The sequence below is a fragment of the Poeciliopsis prolifica genome, unplaced genomic scaffold, assembly GCF_027474105.1.
Source record: "Poeciliopsis prolifica strain line A6 unplaced genomic scaffold, Auburn_PproV2 SCAFFOLD246, whole genome shotgun sequence".
In the NCBI taxonomy this organism is placed as follows: Eukaryota; Metazoa; Chordata; class Actinopteri; order Cyprinodontiformes; family Poeciliidae; genus Poeciliopsis; species Poeciliopsis prolifica.
In genome coordinates this window covers 35863-63794 of record NW_026562621.1, presented here as the reverse complement: position 1 = coordinate 63794, position 27932 = coordinate 35863, and the positions used below count along the sequence as shown (strand labels likewise).

General features: G+C 37.4%; 1 protein-coding gene across 1 annotated transcript; it reads left to right on the top strand.

The window, feature by feature from the left end:
• The first annotated feature begins 1112 nt into the window (after window positions 1–1112).
• LOC129357358 (sodium/glucose cotransporter 4-like) lies at window positions 1113–27068 on the top strand. The gene is given in 19 exon segments (XM_055026652.1): window positions 1113–2299; window positions 2628–2755; window positions 2846–3038; window positions 3719–3789; window positions 4843–4961; window positions 8536–8560; window positions 8563–8606; window positions 9591–9695; window positions 13986–14150; window positions 14247–14352; window positions 18739–18819; window positions 19003–19208; window positions 20251–20386; window positions 20635–20742; window positions 23829–23933; window positions 23936–23978; window positions 24431–24599; window positions 25332–25416; window positions 26927–27068. Coding segments are annotated over 17 exon segments (1731 nt in total). The 5' UTR covers window positions 1113–2299; window positions 2628–2755; window positions 2846–2907; the 3' UTR covers window positions 26959–27068.
• The last annotated feature ends 864 nt before the right edge of the window (window positions 27069–27932 follow it).

Genomic DNA, 27932 nt, shown 5'->3' with positions numbered 1-27932 from the left:
TTTAAAAAGTAAAAGGCCAGAAAATCAGTTTGAAAATTGACTTTAAAGCAAATTCCTGTTGAGTATAACAGCATCAAGGCTAAACTTCATCCAACAGAAACTCAGAGATGACTTTTTAAAGCTGAGCTGATTTATTTAAAAATTGAGCTCAAAAACAAGTAAAAATGTATTGAAATATGATTAAGTTGAAGCAACTGAGGATGAGTTTCAGCTCGATAGGAAATTCCTCGCCAGACTTTGATTAGGTTGAAAAATTCATGTAGCTGCCATAGTTCCTCCTTTCATGTAGCTATGGCAGCTTCATGAAAGGAGCAGGCCAGGGCCACCAAACATGGTGGGAACCTGCAGAGGCTTGTAGGGAGTATAGAAACCAAGCTTGATCTAATGAGGTTCACCTCTTGTTATGTTCAGAGAACCTTAGATACTCTCTTTTATTATAAGATCATCAAACAAATAGGTTTATAACAAATGCACTGCTTGCAAATTAAATACATTTCATTTGGTTAACAAATGCCCTATTTGTAAAGTAGTCACAATTTATTTTATTGTACAAAAATGACCACACTGAAATGAAGAAGTCTATGCTGTCCTACTAAAATCATAGCTGAAAAATAGTGAAAACCCAATTAAATCAAATTGAAAGATAGGGGAGGAATAATATTGAGGAAAACACAAATATTAGTAAATATGCCTAAGTGCTCCCAAAAAACCAACCTCAAACAAAAATCCCTAGTAAATACAACAAAACAATAAATTCCCCTTCCACTAGTCTCTCCAAGCTAAATAACCCAGAGAGAGCAGGTCCCTTTAAAATGAGCCAGAGGACTAAAAAACTTTTCCACCCGTTTTCTTTTCCCAGTGGTTTGTTATCTGATGCTTGACTTATTGCTCACTAGTGACATCTGCTGTTGCACTGAAATAACAGCATCAAATGTCAGCTAATGTTTCTGTTGTCATAGAAACCATCTTGATAGTATCAACAGTCGCTTCGTAAGATCTCACTGCTAAGAGATGCTAAACCTTCAGTCAGTTGTGATGACAGGCTTTGTCCTGCAGGGGAGACAAATCAGAAAGCTGAGCTGAATCACACCAAGGGATGCTGGGAGGAGAGGAAGAGGAGGAAGAAGAGGAAGAGGAGGCGATGATGTAAGCAGAAGCTGCAGAGATGCTAGCAGCCGAGTGACAGAGGAACCCAAAGTGACGGAGCCCACCAGCTTCTACAGTCTGGCAGAGAGGCAGCAGCACACACACCCTGACACACACACACTCACCTCAATACACACACACTGTAAGCTGCAGTGGAGCTAGCTTCTGATAGCCTTATAGCATGCTGCACAGGAGGCTGATCAGCAAAAACGATGAGGCGAACGAAGCTTCCTGCTGCTTTCTGCTGCTGACGCTGATCCTGTTCCCACAGAAACAATCAACCTGTCACTGTCCTTCATCACACAGAAGGATCAGGAAGTCTCTGCAGAGTACAAATAAAATACTTGGGAGGTAGGGTTAGGGTGCGGCGGCCCGTGCGTACCTTCAATTCCCTATTCAAACTGTCCCGTGCACGGGGCGAGGGCAGTTGTGGAGACAGATTATTGTCCTAAAAAAACCCAGCGCCTCTGGACGAGCGGGCTCCGTCTTCACGCCAGAGGTCACACCTGAGATCTGCCCCCAGTGGGGTCTTGGTTAGTGAGGACAGGACTCAGTGTCAGCATTAGTTGCTTAACGACTTAGCTTTTAGCCTTATTGTTCCACTCTTCTCACCTGTATCCCTTCAGTTTAGACTGACTGGAGTAGAGGGGGACAGAGCTGCAGCCCGATCCGGCGGTTTCCCCTATGCTCTGTCTTTCCTCGACCTTCTTTCAGTGGGGGGTGGGGGTGAATCTTTTTTAATTTGTATTTTTTTACTTTTTGATACCTTTTCATTGTTGTTATCTTTTTCTTTTTATATTTGACATTGCCCTTCCTGCACTTTTTAACATTATAGTCTTACATTTAGTCTTTATTATGGACTTAAGTTAATAAACATAGCTTTGTTTCATGTTTTTAATTTGAAAAGGGTGTATTTATACTTTTTTCACTAATTACATTATTTTATTTATTTAATTAACTTTGCAATTAATAGGAGTAGTCAGCTTAGACTTTTTCAGGTTTTCTTTGTAAGACAGTCATGGTCACACATCCACATCGATAGCTTTCTCATCTCCTTGGGCACGACCAGTGGACGGGGAAGTTGTGGACGGCGTGCGGCGGCCCGTGCATTACCTTAAACTCCCCAGTTTCAACTGCCCAGTCGACGGACGAGGTGGGGGGAGTTGTCGAGAAAGTTTTTACTCACCTATTCTGTGTTAGTTATAGCTCAATGTTGATAACAATTCAGTGAGGTGAGTGTAACAGAGTAAAAAATGCATTTTGTTGAATTACAACTTTACACTATTATTTATTTATTTATCTATATATTTATTAATTTAAAATAGATATTTTAGGTCAAGTTTTCTGTTATTCTTGTGTACTTAACTTTTTCTCCCTCACATCACCATTAAGCTTTGTGAGGGTAGGTTACGTTGTAATAAGTTGCTGATTGTCAGGTGTTGGCGCTAGGCTGGGTGGGCAACCTTTTTCTTTTCCACCAGATGGAGCCAGAGGTTGGCAGTCGTTGGAGGGTGGATCCTGCGCACCTGTGCGTAATCGATATCCATCACCGCCAGCATAAGAAGAGCGGGCGGTCGGTTCTCCAGCGCTTGAGTGTTAACCTCCAATGGTACTCAGAGCCCCCACTGAACCTAATGTCGGTATCTTTTGCACGAGTTTCAAGCAAGCCTGAGATAACTTCTGACATATTTCCTCACAGGGTTTCCAGCACTGGAGAAGCACTTCCTGAGACCTTCAAGTCTGACTCGAGAACCGCCGAGAATGGCCGAAACCCGCTCTCTTCCTGCCCGCCCTCCAACGACTAATCCATCAGCCACCAACCACTGGATCCGGACCGGACCCCTCCTCCAGTCAGACACCCCCCCTTCCCAGCAGAGACTTCATACTCACCAGTAAGCCTGTTCCTGAACCCTGTTGGTTATCAGTATTCTTACACTTACCACATCTTTCCCTGTATTTAGGGCAGAGACGACCCTAACCCAAGGTCCCCCTCAGAGACACATCACAGACTCTTTATTATTTTTTGATCCAATACATTTTATTCATTTACCAAATTGCATCTCCTTGTTTATGCGTCTGCATGTGGGTCAAGCGTGTAGCTTCAACCATGACACTGATATTTTACAAATATTTCCTCTTTTGAAATGTATGTTCTAAAATATTACTATAATACTTTATTTATTTTTAATGGATATTTTATTAAAGCCATAGAAGACAACTACATAAAACCAGAAGACATCTGATTTATGTCTTTCTTTATTGTCTTCTACAGATTAAACAAAGTTTTTGCTCTCAGTGAATAAAAGCCCATTTGAAAACGACTATTTACTGAGCAATTCTAATGGTGAAATTAGGTTAATGATCTAAAGTTCATATACTGTTTGTCAAACATTCTTTAGTTGCCACTAATATTCAGAAAATATCTGCTGTGTGAAAGACAAGTTGTTACAGGATAATAGGTAACTTGTGACCTTTGAATTTCTCAATAAAAGCAAATTAATCATTGACTAGTTTCACATAGTTGCATTTACCAAGTTTGTCAGTTGAACAAAGCAGGTTTTTACTTCGACAGAAGTAGTGATACAACAAAGAAAGGAGCTACATCTACTGGAAAACTCAACATGGCAGCGAGTACAGCTAAAGGTCTGAACATTTCTTTTTCCAATTGTATTATTAACTTTTTTTTATTACACAGCAATCCTAAACAATGACTCATAACTCTTTAACTGCATTGGATTTGCATGATTATGTTCATGTGTAATACACACTGCAGTAATTGTTCAGGGAGAGTTACTCTGGTGCAAAAATTTGCAGACTATAATATAATAGCCTATTTTAAATATATTGTATTTTTCTGAAGTACATTTTTAGTATGCTATCAAGTGGGTATACTTATGAAGATCATTTTACACAAGTGTAAAATAAATACTTTCTTAAAAACCGTAACCCTAACCCTCTAAAAATTAGACTAATTATATTTCAAGGAAACACTAGTTGTTGACATACATGCTACTTTATGCTAACAAAGTATGCCTTACTAGGTGCATTAATAGTATGTTACTATTTAGATAAATAGGAAAGAAAAAAAAAAAAAAACAACAATCCCTATGGTGGTACTTACTGTAATGTTGTTTAATAAAGTCATAAATATTTTGTTCATGCCTCAAAACATAAATGTTGACAGTTTAGTGACAGAGGTTCTAGTGAAACGTTACTTGTTCTTTACACTAAATTTAGAAGGTAATTCAGTTTTAAATCTCTCCTAATATGATCTGTTTTTCTCAGTTCTTTAACTACAACACAGAAGCTATCTTACCGAATTTCATTTTCATTAAGAATCAGCAGGTGTAGCCAATCGATCAATGAATGTTTTCACCAATAAGCTTGTGCACAACCAAAGTAACTGATCACTGAGTGACTTGGCAACAGTTAACCTCACATAAGAAGCAATGTCCCTCTATAGGCGCAGCAAATGAAGCTGAAATCAAAGCAACATGGAGAGAAATTTAGGGGTGCCAAAGAATGTGTAACAGCTCTAAATACTGTGAGAGCTACACTAAAGAAGCAACCCAGGAAAATAAAAACGTTGTTCTCTAAAGCTTATTGTATATATATATATATATATATATATATATCAATGTTTCAGTTATAACAAGTAAAAAGTAAAGTTAATTTCTTTTTTCTTTTAATATACAGCCTGGAATTCCATTGGATTTACCACAGACGCTCCCCCAAGCCACAGTCTCAGTGTGGATGCTGCAGACATTGCTGTTGTTGTTATTTACTTTATTGTAGTCATGGTGATTGGAATCTGGGTAAGATGAGCCACAGAACATTAATACACATAAAAATGTTTTTTTTTTTATCTATTTTTTGTACATGTCTAATGTTGTAATGGTTTTAATGGTTTTGTTGTTGAGATAACATTCAGACTTTAAAATCTTCCAGTTTTCACATGAAAACAAATTCTATTGTGCTCACAAGTGTTCAGGTTTAATTCTTCTTCATTCTATAACATATAGTTCAAACAAATTTTGATGATATAACAAAGGTGGATTAGTATTCAGATACTAAAATGAATCCCAAATTTATTTAATGTACATAGTATGTCAGTATATTATTTCTATGTGCTGAACTGTGTATTCACTCCCGACACTATTGTTCCAGTTTAAATGGATCAGAGTCGGTCAGAATTTTTTGTGCAGATGTATATACATAGAAAAAAACCCTGGTGCCGACCAACAACTGGACTGAAACCCACTGTTTGAGGTGATGTTGGTCTGCTTTCAAACAAATTCTTGTCTACACATAGAGCTCACAACACAAAATCTGGAGTGAGTGATTCTTAGCATTAAAAATGCACTTTTAAGCTTATTTTTTTCTGGGTGTGTGTTGTGTCACGCCTCCATCATTTATAGGAGCACTGATTATGCATTTCTTCTATGAATGACATGCATTGTGTAAGCAAACCACAAAAGACTCTGAGTGTGAAGACACCCTAAGTGAGGGATTAAATTTGGTATTGTTATCATTTGGTATCAATAGTGATTTTGGATCTAAACTAAGATGATTGAAGTATTTCTTTTTTATTATTATTAAAGTTTTTATTATTTTTCAGAACACAATACAAATAATCAACCCTTCCCAGCCCCAACCCATAATCCCACATTGAGAACTTAAGAACAAAAAAAAAAAGAAAAAAAAAGAGAAAAGGGCAGCCAGGTCTGCACACATCAAATCAATAAAATTTTCACGGAAAATTGACATATAAAGGCATCCTCGGTATGAGCATTGTCAACCCTACAACCAAAGGTTTATAAGTAGTGCTTTCACAACAGCAGATCCTCTAAGGGGTTTACTTGTCCCGATATTGCAAGAAAGAAAGTTGTTCCAGGATTTCTTTAAGTTTTCTAAATAATCATTTAGCTTAGCCAGCATTCGTTCATATGACACTATTTCAAGCATCAATTCCAACCAACTTTGAGATTTAAGTATTTCTATAACTCTGTGTCTAGTTCAGCAACAGCTGCTTAGGGTCCAAACTTCGTTGGTGTTGTAGTGTAGTGTTGTAGCTCCATTTGCATTTCTAGTAGTAACAGCTCCATTAGTACTGTTTGTCTTTGACGTTTCTCCCAGCGTCTGTAGCGCAGTGTCTGCTGTGCCGTTTAGGGGCGGTGATAACAGCCCCAACAACACCGGACCTCAGTTCTTGGGTTTTGATCTCAGTAATAAAATTGAGCCTACTCTGACTAGCAGTTAGTATTAGCCTCCATGGAGCCAAGACACATCAGAGAGGCAAGACAGTATTTTTTCATAACTTTCCCACAGAAAGCTGATTTCAGAAATTTGCTGTGAATGAAACATAACAATGGATTTAAAAATGTAATTTACAAGAGAAAGGCAGAGGGGTAGCTAAAAATCTACAAGGTACCAAGCTTCAGAAATAAGCTTAAGGTCTCAATGATTTCAGTATAGCTCCTGTTAGCATCTCATAGAGTATCCAGCTCTGCCTGTCTCTTCAAGGCATTTACTTTTAACTGGTTAAGGTAATGATTAGAGCCTTTTTTAGTTCTGCTGGTATAAAAGATTCAAAGAGTTGTGGAGAAAGATCTAGGACTCTTGTACTGCGCTATCTTTCTTTCATGTGGGAAATTATCCAGAGTCCTCTCAATTTTTATTTTTATTTTGTTAAATTACAGCCAATAGTGACAAAGTATGGGATTTTCTAAAAGTACACTAGTCAAATGCAATATGATAAACAACAACTCAGGAAAAGCTAGCCTACCTATGTTTCCTTTGTAGATTCTAGTACACAATGGGGTTCTTTAAGTTTTCTAAATCATCATTTAGCTTAGCCAGCATTCGTTCATATGACACTATTTCAAGCATCAATTCCAACCAACTTTTGAGATTTAAGTATTTCTATAACTCTGTGTCTAGTTCAGCAACAGCTGCTTAGGGTCCAAACTTCGTTTGGTGTTGTAGTGTAGTGTTGTAGCTCCATTTGCATTTCTAGTAGTAACAGCTCCATTAGTACTGTTTGTCTTTGACGTTTCTCCCAGCGTCTGTAGCGCAGTGTCTGCTGTGCCGTTTAGGGGCGGTGATAACAGCCCCAACAACACCGGACCTCAGTTCTTGGGTTTTGATCTCAGTAATAAAATTGAGCCTACTCTGACTAGCAGTTAGTATTAGCCTCCATGGAGCCAAGACACATCAGAGAGGCAAGACAGTATTTTTTCATAACTTTCCCACAGAAAGCTGATTTCAGAAATTTGCTGTGAATGAAACATAACGATGGATTTAAAAATGTAATTTACAAGAGAAAGGCAGAGGGGTAGCTAAAAATCTACAAGGTACCAAGCTTCAGAAATAAGCTTAAGGTCTCAATGATTTCAGTATAGCTCCTGTTAGCATCTCATAGAGTATCCAGCTCTGCCTGTCTCTTCAAGGCATTTACTTTTAACTGGTTAAGGTAATGATTAGAGCCTTTTTTAGTTCTGCTGGTATAAAAGATTCAAAGAGTTGTGGAGAAAGATCTAGGACTCTTGTACTGCGCTATCTTTCTTTCATGTGGGAAATTATCCAGAGTCCTCTCAATTTTTATTTTTATTTTGTTAAATTACAGCCAATAGTGACAAAGTATGGGATTTTCTAAAAGTACACTAGTCAAATGCAATATGATAAACAACAACTCAGGAAAAGCTAGCCTACCTATGTTTCCTTTGTAGATTCTAGTACACAATGGACCATTATGCATCATCAACCCATTGGTGAAAAAATAGCGACCTCCATAGGCGAAAAATGTAACAAAAGATGCCAATTTTTAATTATGAGTTTTAGCATATCACAAACAGCAATTTTTTAGGCAATATGAACATTGCAACATATTTAGGCCAACATGTTAAACTAATCCTGTATCCTTTCAAATGTGACTGAACATTCAGGTTATTCATCTGACCTAAATGTCACTGATATTCAATAAATGTCACTGATATTCAATAAATGTCACTGATATTCAATAAATGTCTCTATTCTGTGTAAGTTGGCAAAACACTGAGAACACTCTCCATGTGTGACATTATTACGCCCTCTACTGTGTATGCGGTACACTTTCAGGTTGTTTGCAGTTTACATTGGAAATCGCATACAAGTTGCATATATTTGGAAATATGAAGGGCCATGGCACAAAAAAATCTGTTTTGACAAAAAAATTGGAATTTTGTCACTTCAGGCTGCAGTGTGAACATAGGCTATTTTCTCTCCATATCACAGAGAGATATGGAGAGAAGCCCCGTCACAACACACTTCCTGTCTGACCACTCTCAAATAAAGGCCACTATAGCTGGAAAATTTTATTACTAATCTAATGTACATCTTTTTGTTCAACAGTCATCAGTGCGAGCTAATCGGACCACTGTGGGGGATATTTTTTGGCTGGTCGTTCCATGACATGGTGGCCAGTAAGTACAAACATTTTAATGCAGAGGTAGTAAGTGTTTATGTTCCTGCTCTGCTTATGATAATAATGCAAGTATTATTTTCACATTTCCTACAAACTTGGTACATTTTGCTTCAGACTTCTGTGGAACCTCTGGAGATGATGGTACAAAAAGAATTTTACATAAAATCTATGGAGATGTGGAAAACCTGACCATCCTCTTCATAAGACTGTCTTAGAAAAACAAAGTGTCTTCAGTCAGAGGCTTCTACTAATTTGCTGTAATACAGACTGCTACACAAGATCCTTCCCGCCCACAGCAATTGCCATCTACAATAACTCTTTGAAGAGTCTTGAATAAATCTTAGTCACAATTAATTTACAATTGGCATCAAAAAAATATTTTGGAATTTGAAAAACTGAGAAATCATAGATAACAGTGCCTAGAAAATGCAAACTTACTCATTTATTAACAGCACATAAAAGAAAATGCTTATCAATCAATCAATCAAATTTTCTTTGTGTAGCCCTGTGGTAAACTGAGGTTACTGTAATGACTGTATGTTGAGGTTAATAGAAATCTTACATAGTTCAAGACAAGATTTATTGATTTATTATTAAAATAAAACATTTATTTTATTAAAATAAATGTTTATTAAAAGTAAACATTTATTTACTAATGCATAACATTGGTGATAGCTATGGATTTTATATTCTTGTTTTTGAAAGAAATGCAGTATTTTCCTTTACTTTAATATTTAAATAATAGAAAGAGTAAAGGTAGCTATTAAGTAATTTGCTTACTTAGTAATTAAAACTGTATTATTTGTAAATCAACTACTTAAAAGCCTTGTCAGTGATTGTGCATGGAGAATGACAATCAATGATATATTTATCCTCCCTAAAAAACAAAAGAAAATCCACTTGATTGGACTGGCAACAAATATAATCAATTAAGCTTACTAAACTGTTCTTGTTCCTCTCTATTATGTGATTTTACTGACAGATTGGAGCCTCCCTGATGTCAAGTAACGTTGGCAGCGGTTTGTTCATTGGACTTGCAGGAACAGGAGCAGCTGGAGGCATTGCTGTGGGAGGATTTGAATGGAATGTAAGAAGTACAACTCAGAAAACAAAGTAAATAATCACATTAGTCTATTCAACAATCACATTATTAAAAAATGTAATTATCAAAACAAACTGATAGTTAATAGTTTTGTAGATGACTGTAGCAGGTAATAAGTGAGAAGAGTCTACTTAATAAATGGTCCACCAACCTCCTCGCTTGTAATGGCGAACCTGGAGGTTTAAACGGACCAGGCACTGAGCGAGAAAATGACCAGGGGAACCACAGTCAATGCATAGGTGGGCAGAGATGCGTCATTGCCGCTCCTCGGGAGTTAGCCGAGTTCACCACACCTGCATGGGTTCGGGCTCCTGAGGAGCTTGGGGAGGAGAGACTGCCGGAGTGGGAGTTATGCCTCTAAGGTGTTTGGCCAGTGGATTTCTCCGGCTCTTCTCCCTAGCACGAGAACAGACTCTTTTGTCGAGGCGGATAGATTGATTGATCAGGTCCTCAAGAGTCTCCAATTTTTCTAGCGTTGCGAGTTTATCTTTTAATGATTTGTTAAGAATGTTAAAGTATGCGCTTTTTTTTTGTTTTTGTTTTTTTGAAAATTGCCATACAACATGGAATCAAGAGAAGCCATGGGAAATATACAACAGTAATAAAGAGAAACATTCAAGAAAAATAACTGGTGTAAGTAAAGACTTTAGTCTTTATTCATTCATTTATAGTCACTTATATTGTAATATTTTTTTCTGTTTGAACTTATGTACACATACAACATAAACAAAAACCTTCAAATAGTATTTCCATCAGTTAAACAGAGTGTTGTTGAAATTCAATTGTTACATCCTTCTGAGACAGCAGGAGAGTATAAAAATGAACCAAAATGAAAAACATAAAATTAAATACAATTAAGCAAACTGTGAATTAGATTCTCGTTTTTCTCGTTAGACAACAGACATTTTCTCTCCAAGGAAGAACCCTTCTTTCATTTCTATTATATCTTCATTAATCAACTAATCTGCAACACTTTAGCTTTAGTCTGTAGCAACTTTTCAAGAACTAAACGTTTTTATGGCTTTATTGATGACTGTAATTATTTGGCCTTTCTGTTATTTTGATTGCTGTTAGGTTGCTGATTGCTTGAATAATTCCAGGTCATTGAGCATGTGAAATTGCAATCCTTTGAGAGAGGTCTTGTAATAATTTATGACCTTGAAACCATCCTTGAACAGTTTAATGAAGGTCAGAGAGTTTCCAGTGAGGGAGTTCAGTCAAGCTGTCATACACCCCCAATATACAATGCTCCTTCCCCCTTCCTTCTTTCTGATTAAGGTTTTTTCTGGTTTAACCTTCCCATCCATTTCCCATTTGCACCCTCTTCCAAGCATTTTTTTATCCTGTTTTTTTCTGTCACATTTTTTCTGTCTCTCTTTCTCCTCACCATCACCTCTTCCACAGAAACCAAATTCCCCAGTATCATTCCAGTCCTTTATTACCTTGTATAAACTGAGAGCTGTTTTCTTGTCTCGGAGGCCTGGGCATAAACCCCTTAAGATGGGGGATTTGCCTTTCGTAATAGCTACTAAAATACTAATGTCAATGAACTAGTAATAGTTGCATGTCTTTTCTGAGCCAGAATTGCTTGCAGGTCTGTTTTCCACATGACACAAAAACACAATATGCTTTTATGAACTTCAGGCAGTGAAACTGTCCATTCTGTTCAGAAAATAAGTTCAGTGCATATCATTTCTTTATGCCTGTGAAAGTGCCTTGCAATGAAGAAAAAATGAAGCTTCTCCTTTCCTTTGAGTTTTTATACCCTCTCCTCATTGTTGTGTATTGGGAGATGAAGAATGTGACTCCTCGAGCATTCAATTACCTCATGGAAGGTCCCATGCCTTCCTATATTCGGACAACTCCCTGGTCACTTCTACTTTGTTGTTTACTTTACTTCATTCTTCTTAACCTGTTCCTGCTTCCCCATTTTGACTTCCTTATTTGGAACACAGATTGAAGCATGCCTGGACATATCTGTGTTTCACCAACTGTAATTTTTACAACTATGTGATTGTATTCAGTTACATTTCTTCATCTTTTACAAAATCACCATAACCATAAAACACAATAATCTTTTAATACATTTCTTTATCCATAACTGATTTCAATAATTAGATTTGAATACTTTTTATTAACTTTTAATTTCATCATTTGTTCCTGTTGTAATTATTAACACTCATATGTAATCATTCAAATCAGAAATTACTTACTTCATAATCATCAGTACATTATATAGTAACGTTATATAATAAACTAAAATTCGCTTAAAAATTGTTTGAAAAAAACAACGACAAAAAAACTTGGTTGGTGTCAAGTATTTCTGGTTGTATATAGTACGTTATATACTGAGGTATATTTCTTACAGTCATTATCAAATCAACATACAAGATTACTTCAGTTTCTCAGGCCTTTATGATCTGTTTTCTGCGTGAACCTGGAAAGATCTCACCTCTTCTAGCCAGTTTTCACGACAAATAGCACCTCTTTGAAACAGATGGTTTGGTTTTATATCGGGACCGACAGCTGATTCCTGCTTCACAGAAGGCTAAGGTATTGTCAGATATGCATAAAGGACATCAAGGACTAACAAGATGCTGGGCATTCACTAGGATGGCAGTGTGGTGACCAGTCATCAGTGCTGAAATTAAACAGAAGTGTTATCATGCAACTTCTGCATTTATAACAAACCAACCCAGAGGCGACAACCTCTCCTTGCATCAACCCTACCAGAGGGTCCATGGCAGTGCATAGCTGCAGATCTGTGTGAATTTGAGAGATAGTATTATCTCTTTGTGGTCTACTATTGATCCAAAGATACAAAATGGCTCGCCTACCATCCATATCTAGCCATCATGTCATCAGTCAACTCAAGGGCATGTTTGTGCGGTGGGAAATTCCACTGGAATTGGTCAGTGATGATACAGTTTTCATCTAGGCCCTTTACCCTCAGGTGAACGGGGCTGCTAAATGCAGACTGCTGAATGCAGACTGTTAAAAACATCTTGAAGCAGCCTGACCCATGTCTTGCCCTGATGTGATACAGAACAACCCACCTCCAAGCCGGCTCACAGCCTGCTGATTACCGGATCAGCTGCAGTCACCGAGTTCCCCTGTGGTACCGACCAGTAGCTTTCCACCTGAAATCAATTCTGACTCCACGGCTGGAAGTCCAGTTCAGAGACAGTCATGCCCAGAGGTGGAGGGATCTATACTATTGAAAGGTTAACACGTTACATCCAGTGTAAGAGTAATCTGAATTCCTAGAGACACTTAGTAACTCCAAGCCCTCTACTTCATATGTTTTACTTCAAAACATTTCTAGGTTCAAAACCTAGAGTTCAAAAATGTATTAAGTTTACTCTACTTCTAAGTCTACGGATTGACAAGACATAATATTATTGCATGGTACATTTTTTTATTTATGTATAAAGATAATTTGGTTTAGTTAAAAACTTGTAAATTGACATTTGAAATGAATTAGTTAAGAAAAGTATTTACTTCATCAAAAAGAAAACTATATACCAATTACCACCTTTCATTCAATACAATGAAAGGGAGGGGCAGATGAGATTTTTTTTCTTTAGGTTTTTTTCTAATAGTTACGTTTAGTAAATTACACTGGAAGTCTTTACAAACTCACATGTTATAGTTGTTGGAGTAATAGATAGTCTACAAACAGTAAACAAAAGAGTTTTAGTTGTTTTTTTAATTTGTTTGATAGGAACAGTAACTATGGAGGGCAGAATAATCCCTACGTTGCTGCAGACTGAGGGCAGCCTACCCCTCACTTAAGTTTTTCTGCAAGATATCGATGAAATGTTAAGCATGTATGTTTTGCTACTGGAATGGGAAGATGTAGTGATATGTCAAAAATAAGCTTCTGTAGCCCAGGGTGACTTATGAGTATGCACTGTACATCCAGACACGATATATTTTTTTAAAAAAGAGCAAAGTTCTACAGACTGCATGAGTTGTCCATGTTTACATCTTCATAAAGATAGCCATCTATGACAAGGCTATGTCATAGATGGCATATCTATGTCAGATTAAGATGCCAATTTGAAGTCCTACTGTATGTCATGATGTTTGTTGGTGAAAAGTTGAACCCCAAAGTAGTAGCTGAGTTTGCAGATTTAATGGGAAAATTATGAAAATAAGAACAAAGTAAAAATTAGTAATGTTTCAAATAACTTATCTTTTACCTTTGGTATAGATTTGAGTTCATTGAATGCAGCAGTGATAAAACATTTCAAAATGATATTATCTTAATAGGCAGCATGGGTTCTGGTGGCTCTGGGTTGGATCTTTATTCCTGTCTACATCTCTGCTGCTGTGGTCACCATGCCTGAATACCTGGCTTTGCGTTTTGGAGGCCGTAGGATCCGCATATACATGTCTGTTTTATCCCTGATTCTCTACATCTTCACAAAAATATCAGTAAGGCACGGCTACTTACATTACAGATGCTCACATGGCTGATCTTTTGTCAGAAATTACAGTGCTGTAGTGTCTGATCTTATGTGTTTTTGCCAGACAGATATGTTTTCAGGGGCGTTGTTCATTCAGGTGTCACTGGGCTGGAATCTCTATCTGTCTACAGCTATATTGTTGTTGGTTACAGCTGCTTACACTGTGGCAGGTACACACACACACACACACACACACACACACACACACACACACACACACACACACACACACACACGCACGCACACACGCACACACACACACATACACGCACGCACACACACACACACATACACGCACGCACACACACACACACACATACACGCACACACACACACACACACACACACACACACACACACACACACACACACACACACACACACACACACACACACACAGATCAAGATCCCAATTTGAAGTCCTACCGTATGTCATGATGTTTGTTGGTGAAAAGTTGAACCCCAAAGTAGTAGCTGAGTTTGCAGATTTAATGGAAAATTATGAAAATAAGAACAAAACCAAATTCAAAAGGATCCCACCAAGAATCACAAGGAAACAGAAAAGCACAAAGAACTGACAGGAGTAGACATGAGGATCTAATGAATAATTGAAGAAAGTGAGAGGCTTAAATACTGGGAGGTAGAAAGCTAGATAAAAATTAGAACTAATGAGCCAATTGATTGCAGGTGAGAGTGGTGAGGGGCGGGGCAAAGGAAACTACATAGACATACAGGGGAACGCAAAAAAGTGAAGGACATAAGGGAGCTGAAAATAATTCTAAAATTAAGCTAAAAGAAAACAATGAAGTAGAAAAAGACAAAGATGAGGGGAACTATGAAAGAATTAAATCAGAAACAAGGTTGCTCTAAAAATAACTAAGGAACACAGAGCTAAAGCAACTAGGACTAAACAAAGAAATAATTTAAATAGAATCATGAAAGAAAAATGGACATAGATTCAGACACAATAGAAGAACTAAACCCAAAGCAGTGGTGCCCAAAGTGGGTCCCAGAGGATTAGCATCCTGCATGTTTTTGTCCTGTCCCTGATGGTAGGCCTTCTAATGAACCATCATTGGATCCAGGTGTGTTAAACTAGGAAGAGAACTAGAACATGAAGGAAGGAGGACCTCCAGGACCTGTAAACCTGGCAGGTAGTCCCGGAGTGGGATGGGAGTGAAGACGGTGGGAGTTCGACCGTTGAGCAGTGGAGCGGAATCTGAAGATGACAGAGCAGAATCAAAAACTTGCTGATATTGGGTGGCATAAAACTGGTTTGTGACTGGACTGCCATGGCATCTCAGCTTGACGATGATGGAGATGATGAGATGGATTTTGGTGATTGGACTCCAGTGCATGGTAGTAGAGGAACAGGAAGAGACCGAAAAGAAGATAATTTATCAGACACAAAGTAGTAAGCCTTGTGAAATAGTTTGGATGAAAATAAAGTAGCTTGTAAGAGAATAGTAGTTAGGGAGGAATCTAAACTAATTAAATTTTGGAAGGAGGATGAAGGTATTTGATTCAGTCCGTTAGCTCTGTCAAGAGAATTAAAAACGAAGTTTGGAGATCTGACATTTGCTAAAATAAAAAGGAAAACCATTGTAATTGTGGAGGGCAACACAGGGTGACTTATGGAGGATGTGAGGACAGAATAAAAGCAATAGAAATTGAAAAAGTTAATCAGTAATAATATAAAGTTACGCAGAAGTTGCAAAAAGAGTGAAGCCAAAAGATGTGATAAGGAAAGTTCAGCTGAATCCAACACCAGAACAAAGACAGAGTGAAACTGAAACTGTTTACAGTTGAAAAGATTCTTCTGTTCATTGTATATGAAATTAATTGTATAGATCAAATAAAGCACAAAACAGAGAAAATCCAAATGATTGTGAAAGGGGCAGAGAGGTTTTTTGGTATAGAGGACATATCTTGGGAGCACATAAATAAGAGTCTAGGGACAGAAGGACAGACAGGAGGACAGGAAGACAAAAACTGATCATCTTACAATGGAACTCTAGAAGCCTTATCGCAAATGGACAAGGATTTGCTAATTTAAAGAAGATCTAGATATTATATGTATTCAGAAAACTTGGCTTAAACTAAATCTTGATTTTGTTCTAAACTGATATGAAAGTGTTAGAAGAGACAGAGAGGGAGGATCTGGAAGAGGGTGTATAACATTCATAAAAAGGAAATTCAATTTAGACTATTGGCTAAAGGAAGAGAGTTAGAATATATTGTTACTCAAATTTGAACAGCAATTTAAAATAATCAAGTTCTATAATCAATGTAAAAGACTTTCAATAGATTTAATGCAGGAACTTGTTTATTTAGAGGGTAAAGTTATTTGGTGTGGGAACTTTAATGGCCGTAGCTCTTTATGGAGTCATCATTATGATCAAAATGGGTATATAATAGAAGAAATAATGGAGGTAAAAAAAATTGGTATGTATAAATTATGGAAGTGGAACCAGAATTAATTTTAGACATGATACAGTGTCAAAAATTGATTTAACATTAGTTTCAAATTCTATAGCAGGTGTTTGTTAATGGCAAGTAATCAATAAAACTATTGATATTAAGAAATATCTTAATCTTATATGGTTAAGATTTGGAAAGAGTTCATTTAAATTTCTTGAGATGTGATTTAATAAAAGAATGACACGGGGTGTGCACATTAAGAAATCGATACATGTAGGAAGATGTTAAATATAATGAGGTGTTTAGTGGAGCAGAGTGGATAGAAATTCATAAAAAGCAATTTATGCTGGGTTAATCAGGTAAATCTTGGACTATGGATATATAGTTCAGCAGCAGATACAAACCTCCAAAAGTTAAATATTTTCCAACATCAGGGTTTAATAATACTGGTGTTGTTAAAACATCTTCAACATTAGCATTACAGGTTGAGATGGGAGAAATGCTTCTAAAAGTTAGAAGGGATCAATTATCTTTAAGAAAAGATCATCCAACATTAGACGTGCTTAAACCTGAATGGGAAAAGGAAAAGAATATGGATAATAAACTCTAAAGTTAATAAAATTCATTTAAATCAGTTAGATATACTGTATGTCAGACAGTTCCATTACCTGCAGCACCACCTTGGATCCTTCCTGATGCTGAAGTTGAGTTTTCATTATTAGAAAAGAAGAACAAAGAGAAATTTCACATTATGAATAAATATATAATACAAGAACACTTAAATAAACTTTATAACTGCATACAAATGTAAATTTTGTATGGGTTCCAGCACATCACGGGATTAAGGGGAATGAAATGGCAGACAGGATGGGTAAGGAGAGAACCAATCAGGTAAGGACAGATATTAATGTTAGTTTTAGTATAACAGAAATTAAGGGTATAATTAAACAAAAACAAAAGAGGTGGCAAAAATTATGGGTAGAAGAAAAGAAAGGAAGGTGGTTTTATAAAATCCAAAAGAGAATTGGACAAATGAGACGAACAGAAAGAAACAGGAGAGGAAAGATAATTATTTCACAACTTGGACACACTGGATTGAATTTTTGATGGGGAAACATCAGACAGAGAAATGCGACTGTGGGGAAGATGAGACAGTGGAACACATCATTTTGAGTTGTAGGAATTATCTGATTCGGAGAAACAAGTTCATTAGGAACCTTAGTAATATGAAAATGAAATTTTAATATTGTTGATTTACTGCAAAAGGAGTCGGGAAGCAGAGGATGTCAAGGTATATTTGATTTTTTTGAAACATAGTAAGTTGTATAGTAGGATATAGTTTTTTTATTATTGGTTTTTGTTTTCATGCGGTCCACACTCCTTACCAGTTGGTGGCGGTAATGCTCACCTAACGATTCTTGCCAACCGCCAATAAATATCAAGAAGAAGAAAACCTCCAGGACCCACTTTGGCCCCCAAAGTGGGTTCTTATCTTCTGACCGAAAGTAACAAGATAAGAAAACTAGAAACACTACAAAAGAGGCTGAAATAAGGAACAACTAGAACGACTAAACAAACAAATAATCTAACTAGAATCACTAAAGAGAGGTAGAGATACACTCAGTCCTAGGAACAACTGAACGTAGGATAACAAAATAACTAAGAAATAAACATAAATAGACAAACTATAAGGGTGAAAAATAAGGAGCATAAGAACAATACAAATTTAACCAAAATAAGTTGCCTCCAATAACAAAACTGGAATAACCCTGAAAGGAAAAATTAAATGAAACAAAGACCCCCCAAAAAATCCCCAACCCAAAACACAGAGTCCTGACATTTGTTCAGTTTAGTGAATCACAATTCAGTCTAATTGGAGTCTGACAAGTCAAGTTCTAATCCAATAACAAGGCCTTTACCAAAATATACCTATACTTGTTTGGGAAAGTCAACAAATGGCTTGATCCAAATGTAAACATTCATCAACCTGCACAAGTCGACTCAACATAATTATTATTATTTACCGATGATGGGGACACAACTGCAATTGCTTTTATAGGGTTGCATAATGATTAAAGTATTTTCACAAAACGTATTATTCAGTGTGATACAAACTCAAATCTGTATATCTGCAGGTGGTTTGGCAGCGGTCATCTACACTGATGCTCTACAGACTTTAATCATGGTTGGTGGAGCCCTTTTGTTGATGTTCATGGGTAAGATGGGCACTGCTGCTTCTAACTACATGCTGTTTTTTTTAATAGTTATAGTGTGAAATAATAGGTGCAAAAGATGAGCTCATTTAGCAGATGTCTTACCTGAAGTCATGGTAATTTTTAGAGTACTGTGATTGAGAAAAATGATTGTCTTTGTATGGATTTATTATCTGTATTTTTTAGCTTTCATTAAGGTGGGCTGGTATGAGGGCCTTGTGGATCGCTACATGTCAAGCATCCCCACAGTGACAGTTGAAAACACGACCTGCCATATTCCTCGTCCTGATGCATTCCACATGTTCAGAGATGCTGTGTCAGGAGATTTACCTTGGCCGGGGTTAATTTTTGGCCTTACTGTGTTGGCTACATGGGTCTGGTGTACTGATCAGGTAAGATTATCCACATTCCTACATAGCTGAAGTTCATAGAGATGTCTTGTTAAGGAATGCTTTAAAGAGTAGCAGGTGGTGGCATGGTGTTAAGATGGTTGTTGTAGGACCCAAAAGGACAGAAGTGTACAGTGAATTAGAAGATTTAATAAAAGAATATTGAGAAACAAACTAAAAAAAAATCCATGGAAAGAAAAGTAGCAGGATAGAACATGAGAAGAACATGAGGCCGAACAAGAAACTGATGGGAGTAGATGTAAAGATCTGGCGAGCAATGGCTGAAGCTTGAATGCTGAAGCAAATGGATGCTGAACAAAAGAACTAGGCTGATTAGCTATCCGATTCCAGGTACGAGTAGAGGAAGTAGGAGGCACTAAGGAGAGGGTGAGAGAAAGTGACACAGGAGACAAGAGAGAGTTCAGAGGGGATCAGAAAGTAAATCTAACACTGAAGATTTTTCCATTTCTTTTTGTTTTTGTGTTTCCTAATTTAATTGGGAAACATAATTAAATTAGAGAGATAGAAACTAATCAGACACAAGCAATAAATATAACTGGAATCACTAAGGGAGAATTAAAGTGAAAACAAGGCAGAACTATTAAGAAAAAAACTAAGGAACACCAAAAATGACAAAATCCAAAACGAAACAACCCCAGATCCTAACAGATGGAAACTAAATTTGTATTTCCCCTCACTCTGTTCTTTTACTACTCTATATAAAACCATCTTATAATATATCTCTAATTCAGGGGCATCAACATCCAGTCTGGGAGGGCTGATGGTGTCTATCTCCAGCTAACATTCTGGGCGAGAGGCGGGGTCACCCTGGACAGGACGCCAGTCTGTTGCAGGGCAACACAGAGACAGACAGAACATAACTGATAACAACTCAGCATTAATGAAGTGAACTAGATCAGTGAAATAGACCAGGAACTACAATATAACATAAACAAAGGTTGAGGCAGCTGTTTAGTACAAGTGAGAAGTTTAATGACTGTTTAATGGTGAAAAAAAATATGATTCTAACTTTATGCTGATGCAGGTCATTGTTCAGAGGTCACTGTCAGCCAAATCCTTGTCTCATGCTAAAGGAGGCAGCGTTTTGGGAGGGTACCTAAAACTCCTGCCCATGTTCTTCATTGTGATGCCCGGCATGGTAAGCCGCGCACTCTTCCCAGGTAATTCTGTGTGCTTCTCTGTGTTAACCTTTCATGCCATACACCTGTTTTCTTCTTCTAGTTAAGAGGACTTGACATTGGACAATTAGTTTTAGACATGAATATGCTGGTAGTTGCTCAAAGATGAAATTGGATTCCATCAGTGGAAGTGAAAGTGAATTTATTTAAGTTGGAAAAAACTACCCTTATAAATTTATTTATTTATTGTTCATGCAAATATCACCATATTTCCTCTTCTCTGTTGGTAGATGAGGTTGGATGTGTGGATCCAGCACTGTGTCAGAGAATATGTGGAGCATCAGTTGGCTGCTCTAACATTGCTTACCCCAAACTGGTGGTAGAATTAATGCCTATTGGTGAGTCACAGAAACGCATTTACCTCATATACTGTCTATGACTTTAACATGCCACGTAGTGCGTGTGATTATCAAGAGGAGGATGCAGACACCAAACCCAACAATATAGATGACCTAATAAATTCTATTGAAGACAGCTGGCTTCTATCACACCTATAACTGATAATATATATATATATATATATATATATATATATATATATATATATATATATATATATAGATAGATAGATAGATAGATAGATAGATAGATAGATAGATAGATAGATAGATAGAGTGCTATTCATTTTAATTGTATTTGATTTGCTGTTTTTAGACAACATTTCACTGAAGATGTTCATTGTAACATATCTCTATAACCAGTAATACTTTTACTTGTGTCCACTTAACATCTTTTAATACATACTATATGTATGTATGTGTGAGGAAGACGCAAGTCACATGACACTTCGTCAAGACACGTTTTATTCACGCTTTGTGCATGAATAAAATTAGCACAAAGAGACGATCATCACGGAAAATGCAAGAAGAAATTCATGTAACACAGCTTTCAAATTAAAAGCAGTCAAGCTGGCCGATAAAGAGGGAAACGACCTGCTGCACGTAAACTTGGCATTAACAAATCCATGGTGAGACGCTGGAAACAGCAGTGGAAGAACTGGAGCACTGTAAAAGACAAAAAAAAGCCTTCAGAGGTAATAAAGCAGGTGGCCCGAACTGGAAAACATTCTTGAAGACTGTGTGAACACACAGAGAGCAGATGGGCAAAATGTTTCCACTGTGCAAATCAGACTGAAAGCAAAAACAATCGCCACCAAAAGAAAATTCAGGATTTCAAAGGGGACCGTCGTGTCTAAGATTTATGAAACAAAAAGGTCTGTCCATCAGGACACGGAAACTCTGTCAGCAAATTTTCACAATTCATTCAAACAAAGATAGCAGAGAATTCCGTTGGACTAGATGAATCATAAATAATATGAATCATAAATCTGATGTTTGACCTGCCCCTCACCAGGACCGTCAACAAGAAAGGTGAAGCATCTGTCACACTGAAAATAACCGTCCATGAAAGGATGCATTTCACCTGTGTTTTGGGCTGCACTGCATCCGGACTGAAGCTTACACCAGTGGTAAATTTTAAGCAAATTATTATGCCAAACGAAAACCTGTCGTGAAAGTTAACACAAAAGAGTGGATGGGAGGGAGCCTAATGAAAGAATGCTTGACCGAGTGTTATGGCAAGCGACCGGGAAGATTTTTTTAGTAGAAAAAAAGCATTCCTCGTTTTGGACAGCATGAGGGCCCACATTACAGATTCTGTGGCTATCAAGAGGACAAACTCCATTCCAGCTGTGATTCCTGAGGCACAACAAAGTATTTGCAGCCACTTGACATTAGTATGAATTGTGCATTTAAAGTGGCCCTCCGAGTTGAATGGGAGGCTTGGATGACCAGCGGCGAGAAATCATTTACCAAAACTGGCTGCATGCGAAGAGCAACTTTGGGTTAGGGTTACTGATATCAGCCACTTGGGTTATTTGCTGGTGGTACATCCCATGTAGGGGCTAGTCCTCCCATGATGGTATCTCTGGCACCTCAACCTCTGTTCCCTGTTGTCTGAGACATTCACTGAGCACATTGTCTGTTGAGGCTTTGTCCCTGATGTATTTATGGATCTTAGTTGTTTCGTCCTGGACAGTGGTTCTCACACTCACTAGTCCTCTGCCTCCTTCCTTGCGGCTCGTGTACAGTCTCAGGGTGCTGGATTTGGGTGGAACCCTCCATGCATGGTTAGTAGCTTTCTAGTCTTAATATCTGTGGCTTTTATCTCCTCCTTTGGCCAGCTAATTATTCCAGCAGGGTATCTGATAACTGACAAGGCATAGCTGTTTTGGGTCTTAATTGTCTGTAGACCTCCTGCGACAGCCTTGAGCCTCTTGCGCACCCTACATATTGAGGAGGTAAATCAGTCATTTGGCTGAGATTTGTTGGAAAAAGGTTGTTTTATAAAATGGCACTTTGTGCCTTGAATGTGGGTCTATTTATTTGTCTATTTCTGACATAGCTCTTTCTCAGTGCTATATTACTTTATCTTTCTTTCTCTATTGTGTTTTCCTGAAATCCTTTTAACTACAGAGAAGTAATAAATACAATAGTTAGAAACTTTTGACCCAGAAAATGATTTAGATTAGTCACTCTTTAGCTTATTTTATCAGAAACTGTAGAGTACAGTACTCACTATTTAGATGCAGAGACCAGAAGCCCAGGGGACAATTTTGGATAAACATTGTTAAACTATTTTTTAGACTCCTGTTCTCCCAACCCATAAATGAAATTAGACCAGAGGATACTTAGTAACCCTGAACAGGAGCACCTAGCTTACATACTTTAAATCAGGGGTCGCCAAAGTCGGTCCTCAAGGGCCTGCATCTTGCCTGGTTTAGTTCTTTCCCTGATTTAATACACCTGGATCAAATGATGGTTCAGAAATTGACCTTCTGAAAACGTTGTCATGACCAGGATGGCGGCCCACGAGGACCAACATTGTGGGGACCCCTGCTTTAGATCATGTTAGATTATTTTTTCTTCTTTAGCTTTTTCCTTTGGTTTGTTATTTTGTTTGTATTTCCTTTTAAATCTTGTAAAGCACTTTGTATTGCCTTGTTGCTGAAAATGTATTGTATAAATAAAATGATCTTTTCCTTTAAATGAGTTTTCCAATTATGTGACACGTAAAACAGTAATGTTTACCTCTAACAGAAATTTAAGATCATGTTGCACTTATAGAGTTGGATGGGCTCATATGTCTGTGAACTCCAAAGTGGAAAATGGGCTCCTGCTCATTTCAGGAATGCATAATAACTGATGCAGTTCTAGGAAATAATCATGGTTTCACAGGCCTGCGGTAGATTTCAACATGTTGGTGTTTTCAACCTCCTTAGTGCTATTTATTAGTCAAAGGCTTCATTGTTTTTCATTGTGTACCCTAAAACATTGCGATGTAAATTTTGATGTGTTATATATGTGCTTCTCAATCATTTTCAAATAGTTCAACTTGACAATGCTAATTTTTTTTTTTTTTACAGGTTTACGTGGCCTCATGCTGGCTGTAATTTTGGCTGCTCTGATGTCATCTTTGACATCAATTTTTAATAGCAGCTCCACTATATTTACTCTGGACCTCTACCACAAGCAAGACCAAGAGCCTCAGAATTGGAACTTATGATTGTTGGAAGGTGGGGATGAAAATTACACCTTAAATCCAGAAAGTTAATTTGGACAAAAGAGATTAAATGTCAGTGTCTAAACTGTCTTTCTATCAGAAAACAAGCAATTTTTCCCCCTATATGCAATAATTTTTTGCTGCACAAACAAATACTCACAGTGCTAAATGTTTACTTATGTTATCTAAATACATATTCAAGACATGTTGAGTTACATGATGAGGTGTATGTTGATAGGATCAGGAGTAATGAGAAATAACATACCAGTTATTATTATTATTATTATTATTTTACATTCTTCTACAGGCTTTTACTGATATAGCTTAAAAATCAGTTCAATGAAAAGAAGTCAAATGTTATTATCTGTCTGGTGTCCAGGAAATCTTGGACATGCTGGATCACATCTTACTGTCATCTTGACTTCAACCAAAATGCCACAATGATAACACTATGTCTATGTTCAGGATTTTCGTCCTCGTCTTGATGTGTGTTAGTCTGTTGTGGATTCCAGTTGTCCAGACAGCCAACAGTGGACAGCTTTTTGAGTACATCCAATCTGTGACCAGCTTTCTAGCCCCACCAATTACTGCTGTCTTCATAATGGCAATCTTCTGGCCTCGGGCCAATGAGCAGGTATGTCCCTGACAGATGTACACATCAAAAAATAATCACAAATGGCACTGAAATGATGTTAACTCAGGAATTTCCAGTCCAGTTCTCATTTACCAAAACTTTGCATGATTCCAATGTGTTTCTTTTGTAAAACCCCTTGACTCAACATGGTAAAATCTAACTCATCTAACCTCCACAACAAACTTTTATAATGTTATCCTTCTAGGATCCTCCTCTTGTCCTAGCAGGGTCGCAGATGGGGGGCTGGTGCCACAATCTCCAGCAGTCATCAAGTGACATTCTGGATATCTTGCCAATCTATCGCAGCAGGCATGTGCAGAGGGGGGGGGATGGAGAGGGCATGAGTCCTCGCCCATTGATGCCCCAAGCCCCTTTTTGAGTCTTCTTTTTTTCCAATAATTTATTCATGAGCTGGCAAAGATGTTGAGGTCAGGGAATATTTTTTGTCTGGAACCAATGTAGGCTGATTACTTTGTGTCTCGTTACAGCCTGTTCTCCCTAACATAGTCTGATAAAGTGGTATCACTTAAGAGCAAGTCTTTGAAATGTCAGCCATATAATTAGAAGGGTTAGGGTTACGGTAAACATTTGTATTTAGCCTTACCTCTAAACAACTGTTTCTTCCGTAAATATGCAAGTCCAATATTTAAAGAGAACATATAGAGCAATTCTGTAGCATTTTTGTCAGATTGGTATCTAATGTATTTATTAATCTGCATATTTGTTTCCTAGGGGGCATTTTGGGGTCTGATAACAGGCCTGGTGATGGGACTGGTCCGCATGATTCTGGAGTTCTCCTATACAGCACCATCCTGTGGTCAGCCTGATCACCGGCCCTCTGTTTAACTGATGTCCATTACCTTTACTTTGCTCTCATCCTGCTGGCTCTTACATGCCTAGTAATTATTACTGTCAGCTTGTTGTCTGCTCCAATACCAAAAGAAATGTAAGCTGCATTTATAATTTTATTTTTAGATGTGAAAACTGAAAATGCAAACAAACAACATTAATTAGGACCTGTACTTCAATTGATCTTCAATGTGCTTCTGGGTGGCAAGTACCTGTCTCCAAAAGTTAGCCGCAGAGAGTTGGAACTGAAATGTCCCCAGTTGATGACAGGGGATGACGGGCGCATACACCATCATCAGACAGAATAAGCCATTGGCTCAAATGATCAAATTGCTCAACTTACCCCAAACTTTCCATTTCAACTTTATTTATGTCCACAACTAAAATGATGTTTATGACCTCATGTAGCTCATACATAGCACAATTGATATATAAAGCAATTTTTAAAAATATCTATTATAATCTAAACACAATTCTTATGAAACTCATAAAACACTAAATTTACTTTCAAGAGTGAAAGAGAGTTTGTAAGAAATAAAAGTCTAACCACTTTATCCATGAGGGTATTTCCTTCACAAGCTTCACTAAAAGATGCCTTCCTCCTAACTATTTGAAAAGTATGAAAACGTGCTCAATGGTTTTAGAGTTTCCTAGAAACAAGGGATGGCTCAACTTGCTCCCTAGCCCCCTACATCCCAGTTAATCCTAGTGATGAAAAAGTGCGTTAAGCTGTTTATTACTCAAATTAGTTTCAAAACTATTTGTCTCTTGACAATACTCCTTACATCCTCTACGGGTTCAGTCAGGCCACTCTGCTGGCCAATAAAGCCAATAAAGCACTGTAACACCAGGTTATTCAATCAGCTTTTGATGTCTTTGGCAGTTGGGCCAGGTTCCAAGACCTGATGACAAATTAAATCAGCATAAAGCTTGTCAGCAGAGCAAATCATAAAAATGTCCCAACAGTCGGCTGCATTGACTGTGTCTTCTAAAGTGATAAGACACAGTGAACTAACACCAGCAGATGATATGGCATCTCAAATCAAGGCCATAGGTTCTGGAGGCGGGACCCACAACTGAATGCTCTAACCATTAAATTGTGGACATTAATAATTTTTTTTCAAACTGGGACCTGTTTATGTGGTAAAATATAAGACTTCTAACCTTGAGTTTATTGTGCAACTCCAGTAAAGAATAAAATACTATAGACAAAGGAAATTACACAGCTTCAGTCTGACCCTGTTCATTGGTTCAAGCAGATTCCAGCACTTTGTTGTAAAGAAATGTCATCACAAAGTTTTTATGATGTTCAATTTTTTTGAATAATATTTGTAAAAGGAAATCTTCCAAAAATGCCCCGAATATATCAAACTTCTTAATCGATACATGTATTAATTTAGTGCAAGCATTAAAACAGAAACTAGCTCTAAATGTCTTTGGTTCAGCTCATTTCTCTCTGCTTTATCTCTCCTGTGCAGCTCCACAGACTAACCTGGTGGACCAGATTTAATCTTGAGCCTCGCATCGACCTCACAACTCCTCAAAGGGCACCAGATCTGGAGAACTCTGTTTGCTCTGAGACTGAACAGTCTCCACCACCTACATGGAAAAGAGTTGCTATGTGGCTCTGTGGCCTGAGTAGTCCAAGCTCACAATCTGCACCACCAAACGCACAAAGCAATGACCTGAACTTTCTGTATGAGAAACCTGTTTGGAGGAAAGTCTGCAATTTTAACGCTGTGTTGCTTTTGGCTTTTAATGTGTTTCTCTGGGGATACTTTGCATAAAGTTGTGCTTAGAACTTGTAGCATCTCAGTATCTATGGAGGAGTTATCTCTGATGTTGAGACAAATTGTAAGGTGGAACTAAAATTGTCTTGTGTCAGCAAACTAATTTGTGATCGTGATGTTTCAGTATTCAAACACTTGATGAAAAGCTAAAATGTATTATTGATAAATTCAATGTATACAGAAGAAAATCAATTCTATAAATGTATAATAACAGTATAATTGACAATGGATGGCTCAACTTACTCCCTACCCCCCTACATCCCAGTTAATCCTAGTGATGAAAAAGTGCATTATTACTCAAATTAGTTTCATTTTTGATTTGAAAATCCACCTTGAAAATTGTTTTTAATAAATTGTGAGACCAAATCAATTTCTCCTTCTGCATCTGCCATTGTGGACATAAAATAAGAATAAATTTGCAAGTGTTATTGTGTGCAAAGCAGATTTCTGAAGACTTCAGATGTCATTGTGGGCCTTCTAGCCTCCCAGTGAGGAGAATTGGACAGCTGATGGAATAAAAAACATTGTTCATTTCCATATAGTTTAATTAAAGTAGGCTTACTTTACTGATTTAAAAAGTGTGGGCATATTAGATTACTCCTGTCAACACATAGACATATCTGGTGTTGTGAAACTTTGATATGTCTGGGAATTTGTGCAGCCAAGAGAAACATTATAAGCAAGAGAATAGACT